The sequence below is a fragment of the Anarhichas minor genome, unplaced genomic scaffold (assembly GCF_050575085.1).
Source record: "Anarhichas minor isolate MPS153535 unplaced genomic scaffold, ASM5057508v1 ptg000012l, whole genome shotgun sequence".
Lineage (NCBI taxonomy): Eukaryota > Metazoa > Chordata > Actinopteri > Perciformes > Anarhichadidae > Anarhichas > Anarhichas minor.
The window spans coordinates 9,298,010-9,307,858 of NW_027466458.1; the positions used below are offsets into that span (position 1 = coordinate 9,298,010).

Below are 9,849 nucleotides of genomic sequence, written 5' to 3' on the forward strand. Positions count from 1 at the left end.
GAGATATGTCTCCATGAAAGGTCTGATGAAGTAGAAGCGCTAAGTGAGGAGCTCATTCTGGGTTTTGTCTAGATGTCTTTTAGATACGGTTCCTTTTCTTCTCACGACAAACAAAGGAGGTAGTGCCGACTTGCTTGCAGCACTAATGTTTTCTTACACAGAGAGAGAAGGTGAAGCTCAAGGATTTAAACCCTCTTAATGGATTTAGTTGGCTTAAAAAAATGGGAATACAAGTTAGAATGAAAACATCAAAGTTCAATTTCTTCTGAGCTGCTTTTATGAAATATGAAGGTGTTATGAATAAGGCACACAGGCCTTGCAACATTGGGCATAAATCTTCCACATTCACCCCGTAAGCACTGAATTTAATATTGTAATGATTTGACATGGAAGAGAAAAGAAGAATTTTCTTTTAAAGTATAGCTATCAATTCAAGTAGGAAGAGACGTTCTTCTCTGAGTCCAGTCATGCACCGCTCATACTATTGATTGCCCTGTAAATCTGAAAAATAAGATGTAAGTGTGGGGTGACAAGTCCATGTGATATCATAAATGTGAGATGGGAATTATCCAGCAACTGTAATTATCTTGTCTTCTTATTGAAAGTACCATTATCCTCTGACTCCTTCTCTCTACTTCCTTTCCGCCCTTTTTCTCATTTTCCTTTGTCTCTCCCAGCTCAGAACTCAGGAGGACGTTAACAGCCGCTGAATGAAAGGAGAATAAAAACAGTGCTGAGCTGCACATGTCACATTTTAAACATATTAAAAAAGCAGCAGGAGACCTGAGGCCAGAATAAGTCTTGATTGTGAAGGAATACTCTGGCTTCTTGTGGAGGACTTAACAAGTACAGCATTTAGGTCATTTGGGGACTATACAGAGATGATTACCGTGTTATCATTTGTATTTTTGCTGGGAGGAGGGGAGTCTTACTGTTTTAGTGAAAGCAGGGGAGTAGTATTTCTTACCCCATATTTCTATTTCATTTCATATCTTATATTTGTGAGTGTTGTTACATCACACCAGAAAGATGTTGTTCATGTGCACCATATGCAGAGGGTATGGGTTGGGATGAGAATATTGCACATCTCTATAGCACACAGCTGTCTGTTCCCGGTTCACTTGTGTGATGGCTGTAATAAATGCGAAGTATTTTCCAATAAGACTTCCGAATGAAACGACTACACTTTTGTCCGTGCCCTCTTGAACCAGACAAAGAAGCATTTTATCATCTCACAGCACTATCGGCAGGAAGACATGTGCCTTTCAGGAGCTTTATGAAGACTTGGGTGGTCTTACTTGGGCTTAAAATAAGCTCTTTGTTAAGGTTTGGGAAACATTATGGTTAAAGGACTACTTTATTAAAGGTAGGGGGCCGCTGGCATCATGGTTGCAATTATAAGCATGCAGTTAAGGTTAGGGAGTGATTGTGATCATGCTTCTTGTGTTGACTAACAGTATCTGTTGTGATCAAATCCAATGTTTAGTTGACCAATCCATCACATGACATATGTAGATCTCTTCTAACATCACATGACCTCCTCCTTTGCTCCTGTCATGTACTATTTCAGCTGCTTTTGGGCTTCAATGGAAACATATGTTGTTTTTTAACAGCAGCTTAGCTTGAAGTAGCTTTACGACAAACAGATCCACAGAATCAGTCTCTCTTATTCCTCATAATACAGCGGCCAGAGTGAGGCGTATGACTCACTGACCTCCGTAGAAAGAACATGATTCATGACCAAATGAGGAGGCTATGGAGAAGAGGAGGAATGGGAAATGAAAGCAAATTGAGGGGTGTGTGTGTGTGTGTGTGTGTTTTTTTTAAGTAATGAATCATCTTCAGTAGAAACCTCACAGATTCACATGAGCTCAACACATTCTGCAGCTCATGTTTTAGCACAGACACAAGGTGCATGTTGGCTAACATACAGGAGAGTGTTTATATCTATACTGAGAACCTACAAGCTGCCACAGCCCGTCTGGTTCTCACTGCACATTCAGCTAAATAGGCATTTCTCAATTGCTCTTCATAGATAACTTTTCGTTATTGGGTTCAAACATCAAAAAGAAAAGATATCATCTAGAACAGACCTGCTTTAATGCACATTCTCTCTCTCTGAGAGAGTTTAGCCTCTGCTAGCTTTGTCCTCACATTGAAGATGTTATCTGTTGTACCACCTGCACAGTGCTGCTCCGACTCCAACTACAGATACAACACATCAAGCTGAATCCTGAACATGAGATATGTAACGAGCACAGAGACTAAAACAGTGTCTACAGACTGCAGGAGCTGTGACTTGTTGCTCTAATGGAATTATATTCTCTATTCCAAATAATACATTAGCAACCAGATAAAAGGCCGGATTTCATCTGACAATATCTGCTCTCGTTCTATTTGCACTGTTAGGTGAAAGGCTGACACCACGTGGTCAATGGAGGCACTACACTATTGTTGTAAAACAATCAGTCAGAATATAAATTCAGACGTCACCTGCTGTCAGTTTACGCAATTCTAACAGAATCATACTGAAGTTTTAAGAAAATAACTTTCAATTGGAGGAAAAAAAAACGTCTTAAAATTGTTTAATGTTGAATGTTCTTGTCACATGACCGGCTCGGATTTACCACTGAATAGCTAATTAATGAGCAAATCAGTTCTTGAGTGTGAAGTATAAGACACATGTTCAAGCTACTTTCTACTTGAGAACTCTGAAAAGCACTCTATAAATAAAATGTAGTTATTTATTATGATGACTTAAAGTTAAGTGTAAGAGCACATGTATGCTTGGAGCAGGAGCCAATCAGTGTCAATGTTTCCTTTTTTTAATGATGCTTTTTTGTCATGTGATTTGCCTATTAAATAATCATATTTGTTGAGATTGTGAAATCAATATGAATTCATGCCTTTTAAGAAAAACTGTTTTTTTGATCCACTACGCGCAGCACATGTGAACCTAACTCACTGGTAACATGTGAACACATGGTGAGGATCAATAATAATGGAAACAATAAGAAAAACAAATAAACTGAAAAGTGGTGTAATGTCCTTTTAAATGCAATACTCGGCTAAAGTGACACATTTGTGAACTCTTGCGGTTCCACGAACATGTTATTCATCGTAGGTCTGGGCCGATGGGAGAAGTCTAGGAACGCGTGCTCACCTCTTCTACTCCAAGTTTAGAGACTTCTGCAGCTCAGCTGTTTTATTTCATAGAAGTATTTTCAAGACAGAAGTAATTCGATGAATAACTTTCATTTATGTTTGTGAGCGTGAGTAAAAGTGAAGAGCAGGTTAATGAATACGGCCCTGATCCGTATACAGGAAGTGTGCTTGTGCTCAAAGGCACAATAAGCAGAATCATGTGTTGAATTCAGAGAATAAATATTTATTGATCAAGTGACAACTGACCCATCTCTGCATGACTCACACTGCCTTTCATCCTTTCATAACACGACAACAAGACACGAGATGAACCTTATGGAATGCACAGGACACCTTGGTACAATCACTCGTCTTAAATCATCTTGAACATTGCAACAGAAACACCGCAGCATCTTAATCTAAAGGAAACACACCATACTCGTCCTTGTATCACTGGCTGTCCATCATCATCCATCGAGGTGGATTCTCTGGTGGCGCTTCAGGTTACATTTCTGGGTGAAGCGCTTGCCACAGGCCAAGCAGCAGTACGGTCTCTCTCCTGTGTGGACCCGTCGGTGGGCCTTGAGGTTGCTCAGCTTGGTGAAGCTGCGACCACAGAGGGAGCAGCAGAAAGGCCGCTCGCCTGTGTGAGTCTGCAAGTGGGCCTTCAGGTTGCTGGGGTGGGGAAAGCACTTCCCACACTGGCCGCAGCGCAGGAGGTGCCTGGGGCCAGCGTGAGGGTGAGAGTCCGGATGGGGTAAGGGGTTGCTGCAAAGGGAGTTTGCAGACGGGTGTGTTTTGATGCTGACCCACGGGACACCAGTTCGATTATGTGCTGCGGCCTGTTTGTCGCCCAGGTGAACTCGCTGCACTGAGAGTGGAGGAGGAGGAGACGCTTTAGATGTGGATGCAGGTCTGTTGAGGGGGTTTAAGTTTGCAGCATGAGAGTGAGCTATAGACAGTGCGGCGTTAGCAGCGTTCAGGTGTGTGTGAGGGGCCTTTTTCATGGGTCTGTGGAGGTGCTGTATAGCAGCTTGCAATCTGAAACCTGTACCCACTTTGGAATGTAGCTTCATAACCTCCTGCACAGTGGCTCTGTGGGAGATGCGGTTGTGCTTAAGTGCTTCTGAACTCCCTCTGTGCTGTTTGACTGAGCATGAGAAAGATGCCATTCTAGACTTAGTCATGTTCTTTTTGTTAGGCTCACTCTCCACACACACATCCGAATCCACAACCTCCTGCTTGATAGTCACACCCAACGCATCACTGTAGTGCAGTCTTGAGTTCGGGGACGCTGAGGATGAGATCGGATCTCTATCTGAGGTCACCAGAACATCAACATGTGCTGTGACACAGTTGGACAGCTCGTGTTGGGTTTGCTCCAGAGGACCTTCAGCTTTGACTGGATCACAGTCCTGTTCTGTTGCAAGTCTGTGATTCTGCAGTAAACCAGCTGTTGTGACAGTCATGCCAGCCCACCCACTGTCCATCAGTAAAGATGGATCTGTGGCCATGTGCATTTCCTCCTGCTCTTCAGGAAAGACGTATGCAGCAGAGATCTGCGGGTCTTGCTTGATAACATCCCTCAATAGTGTCTCACTGTTCTCTTGAGGCTGGCTTGGTTGTGCCTCTGTCCTCTCAGTAGCGCTGTGGGATTCAGCTTCCGCTACACCTAGAAAATGAATAAAATCATAGTTATATTAATGTCTTCAACTGCATTGTTTTATCAACTGGTCTGCCAGACTGCAGGTTGGTTGCTGCCACAGCTAACATGTTGAGCTCAATCAGGTGCAGAGCCTGAAAACATAATACTTCATTCACTGAAATAGTTTCTTCCCTCCAGGTAAGCCAAAACAAAATGAAATAAATAAAATGAAGTAACACAATCATGAAACAATAAGCAATACTGCTCTGAAATGCTGGTGGCATGTCCCCTGAAGGCCCATCTCACTGCTGCAGGAATGCTTCATGGACAGATCATGCGCACAAACCGGCTAACCTCAGGTTTAGTCCCATGTTTACTTGAATGGGGATAAAACAATAGAATCATACGGCTCTTCAGATGTTATCGGACCAAACGGATTCAATTCTAATATTGAAACGAGTCATTTTGCGGGAGCTGTGAAATTAAACCCATGAAGAGTAGTGAAGGAGTCGTCCACAGTGGAGCCTCTGAAGGAAGCACACGTTCTACTGGAACACGCATGCTGCAGGCTCTCATGGCACACAGGAAGGACCGCATGACCGGTAAAAACTTGATGGAATCTTTGAGGGTCTACCAGCACATCGGGGCGTCGGCCCCCCAGGATTTGTCCCGGTATGCCAGATTGCAAACAAACCACTGCTAGCTAGCAACGGCTGTGCTAAGTAGTTGAAGAAGCATTGATGCCATGCGCTCTTGATTTTATATCGTTTTAGAGACGTTGTGCTCAGCAGGACTTCTCTGTCATCCATGATTTTAGGCCCAAAAAAAATCCCAAACACAAAGATGGTGAAAAAAGTGTAACACGCTTATTAACATGTTTAATGTGTTTATAATTATTATTATTCATGTTTCTTACTGTACCCTGAATTTAAGTAAGTACGTGTAAGAGGATGGGTACACTCATTATATATATATTATATTTACACAAAGGTACTCTCAGTAAAGACACCTTTGTGTGACATACGTTGGAGAAACTGTCTACATGAGACAATATTAAGCTATTCACAAGCCACAGTGAGGTTAATGCTGAGCTCTGCCAGCTACAGTGGAACCTCTACTGTTGGAGGAATGACAGATCCACACACCACTTTTCTTTTGCACCAATGACATCATTGAAAAAAATGCCAAATGTGGCTCAATTCTGCGCTTTTTGAATAGTAAATATTTCAAATGAAGTGTGATACAGTAGTTATGTGAAGTGGTACGAGTGTCAGTCATGGAGCTTCACTGCAGTAAGAAAATACTATTTTATTTGATTCATCATTTGTAATAACACCTCCTTAATCATTGTTCTTTTTATTTTCTTATTTGGTCAATCATTTTAATACTTGCTAAGTCCCATTATGATTTATTCTAATAGTAATAGTTGTTGTAGTAGTGCTGATAGTAGTCATATCAAATGTGTAAGATATTAAGTTTCTTATTTATTAAAATGTTCAAACTTAATATGCAAAGCAAACAATGGAGACAGCACAATACTCACCATCAAGAGGACCGCTCCAATGCACAGAAAAACAAGATGGCTTATAGGCATCTTCATCCTTCACATCCAGCGCTGGCAACACATCATCATCTTCTGTCGTCTGAACAGCACAGAGAAGATATCAGAGAATATGGTTTCAGTTATTTGTACGACTCTAGGAACAATACTGATCAAACATCACTGACTTATTCTGCAATGAAAGAGTCCTGTGAACCCACCGGTGACTTCCTGGCAGGACTGAACGTGGACGTAGGACTGTCTTCTGCCTGTGTCGACTCTGGAATGACTTCCTGTGTGCAGCGTATTGACCACCTTTCAACAGAGTCGCCTTCTTCTTTCACACCACAGCCCCCAAACATGTCTGGGAAACAGAGGTACTAAAGTAGCAAAACATACCGCAGTGTGTGTGTGTGTGTGTGTGTGTGTGTGTGTGTGTTAATATCTTTCTGGTTGTTCTTACCATCTTGCTGTCCTGTGGGCCTTTCTTCTTCAGTATCACTGGACAGTTCCACATCATCCTTTGAACAGTCGACACACCTCCCAGCTTTCCGTCCCTCTTTCCCCCCTTGGTCACTTAACTTGGTCTCAGCCCATCGCAGCTGCATCCTCAGGGACTCCACCTCCTGGTTCCTGCGCTGCATCTGCTCCAAGAAGCCGTCCTCCACCAGCCTGGTGACCTCGTACATGGCTGTCTTTACTACGGTCTCCATTACATCCGACAGCTGGGTCTGGAAAGTTACAATGAGGGTGTCCAGGTCCGACATGATTGACCGTCAGGGTCTCGTGTCTTATAACGGAATTCCGCGTGTTTGTGAGGAAAAATAGATTCCTATATAATATTTGCTCTCGGAAAAAGCTACCACAGGTTGTTTACGCTGTAACGTAACACCATTGCTTTACATCCACGTCTTGGTGTGGGTATTCCAGGCAACGCGGATGAACAATAAACATATATTCATTCAGTTATACACGTTAAAAGGCTGGACTAGCGATGCCCAACGAGCTATTTACAGATACGAACAGCCTTCATGTAAATTCAGATTTTCACCGAGCAAGCTAATGGGGCTCCTTAGCTTAACGGTAGCATTCGTATGCTAGCCAACGTTAACGGCGTAAACACGTCAAAAAACCGTGACATTACACAACAACAAGTTATGGAAACCATAGTCGAGCCTCGCGTGTTGATCTATTTACACGTGTGTTTATGGATTCCGCGAGTGACCGCTGTTTAGCTAAGAAAATGCATGTCCATAAGCATTCAACCCAGTTAGCTTTCCAACAATCGCTTGTGGTCCTCCTTGTTTTTGCTCGTGACGTCGTACACAACGCAGTACGGTGGCCTTACCTGAAGTCTGTCTTCTTCTTCTTCTTCTTCTTCTTCTTCTGTGGTGTTTAACGGCAGCTTGCATCCTTTTTGTTGCATTACTGCCATCTTCCGGTTTCAGTCAGTTCCTATGTTGCCAGCTACTCAACTTTCCCCATCAGACCCGTTGCTCGCAGAAAGTTTGTAAAGCACCTTCTTCCCAGATTACTAGATCCCCACTCTATTATATTATTCAGCTCTCTTCCTCTCATCCCTAGTCTTTGCATTTCTCCCAGCATGCCCCTCCTTTCTGAGTTGTGTCTGATACATGAGGTGATAACGTGTTGTACAGTCTCTGGTGCCTGGCAGTGCTCACAGAGACCGGTTGGATGCTTCCCTATCATGTGTAGTGTGCCCTATTCTTTATCTTGATATTGTGACCTCTTCTCTCCTGTTTCCTCCCCTGTATCTCACACTGCTCACTTTACTCTGAATTGAATGTAGGTGTCTCTCCCTCGTCTCCTGGTCCCAATGTTGTTGCCATACGTACCTCAAGTCTGTGAATGACAAAACACGTTTTAATAAAGTGAAAACGAGCAGTCCATTTTAAACTCATTGTTTAAGATAGGAATGCGTCTTATGTATCTCACCAGGCTCTCTTAAAATGCTTCATCGAAAGGAGGCAAAGAAAAGTGACATTACAAATGTTTAACCAAATTTAAGATATATCATGCCTATGATTGATATGGAGATCAAAGATTATTTCATTCATTTCCATAAAGGTTTTTGATACTATATGTATTTCATACTTCCACATCAAAAACTGGGCCTCTACATTTTGATATTAGGTTATGTGGAAATGTTCACGTTGTACTTTTCACAGCAGGCATTTTGACATGTAGTTGCAGGGTAAACAGGTGCAGTCATTGACATTAATTATGTCCCTGTTACGTCAAAATGGCTGCTGTGAAATAAGCCTATAATCAGACTCATTTATCTTCCCATTTATGACATTTAGGCAGAAGCCTGAGAGTTTTTTATTACTTTTTATTCAATGTTCTTGGCCAAATAGCAAAAGTTATGTTTTGACACACGCAAACTATTTAGGAAACCATTTAGTATAAAGTCACAACACGGTGACTGGGGACCAACTCGTTATGAGACCATAACACAAATAAGAAAATACATTTTACATATTTGTAAAAATTAAACACCATACAACCATGGGAGAAACATGTAACTGCGCACTGATAGACCCCAGCTATAGAGGTTCAAATCCAGAACCTTTTTTGGATTAGGCAACACACACAAGTTGCTCTGATGAATGTTTTTAAACATCCACCACCACTTTTATGTTTAGTGGTTTTCTGAGATGAGGGCAGATATGAAGATACCTCTCTGACACCTGCTAGACCGTTGACGACCATCTAAACTGCATTCTCTCTACTCAACCACCGTCCAATCTTCTAGCAAAAGGGGGGTTTCTGATTAACCCTCTACTGAATAAGAGAAACCACTGAAATGTCACTCATATTTTAGATTTCCCTTATCTTCCAAACTCTTGATTTTGCTACACTGCTGTGTCTCAACTAACACACTCATCTGCAGTAACAGGGTCTATAACAAAGAAAAGTTGCTTAAAAAATGACAAAAATCACCACGAAAGTGAGTTGCATGTCAAATCAAAGTTTGTTTCAAGAAAAAAATAACGTTTTCAAGTGAGTTCATTGATGAAAGGAACAGTGTATATGATTTAGAAAGATTAATTGGCAGACATGGAATATAATACGATATAATAAAATTCATTAGTTTATAATCCCCTAAAATGAAGAATCGTTTGCGTTAGCTTCGAATGAGTCATTCATATCGATATAAGGAGCGGCTTCTCTTCTCTGGAGTCCGCCATGTTTCTACAGTAGCCCAGCACGGACAAAGCAAACACCGGCTCTAGAGAGCCTTTCACGTTAGGGAGGGGTGAGCAGAGGGGCATTCAGTTTCAATCTGCAAACTCACTACTAGATGCCACTAAATCCTACACACCGCTCCGTTAAAAACCTATTTAATCTTAAAGAAAACATTAACAGACAGACTTTTTTTAAATTTTATTTTGAATTTGAAATGTAATCACGAGGACAATGTTACTCTGCCCTTTTTAAACTTTACTTAACCAAAATATGCAGCAATAAATGTGTACAAATAAAGACGCATTTCATC

General features: G+C 41.7%; 1 protein-coding gene across 1 annotated transcript; it reads right to left on the reverse strand.

The window, feature by feature from the left end:
- Positions 1–3,367: 3,367 nt before the first annotated feature.
- Positions 3,368–7,861, reverse strand: LOC142948570 (uncharacterized). The gene is made up of 5 exons (XM_076090685.1): positions 7,678–7,861; positions 6,793–7,060; positions 6,551–6,693; positions 6,333–6,432; positions 3,368–4,816 (listed from the first exon to the last, which is right to left on the reverse strand). Exons 1-5 carry the CDS (start codon positions 7,762–7,764, stop codon positions 3,612–3,614), a joined length of 1,803 nt encoding a protein of 600 aa, XP_075946800.1. The 5' UTR covers positions 7,765–7,861; the 3' UTR covers positions 3,368–3,611.
- Between the last annotated feature and the right edge of the window lie 1,988 nt (positions 7,862–9,849).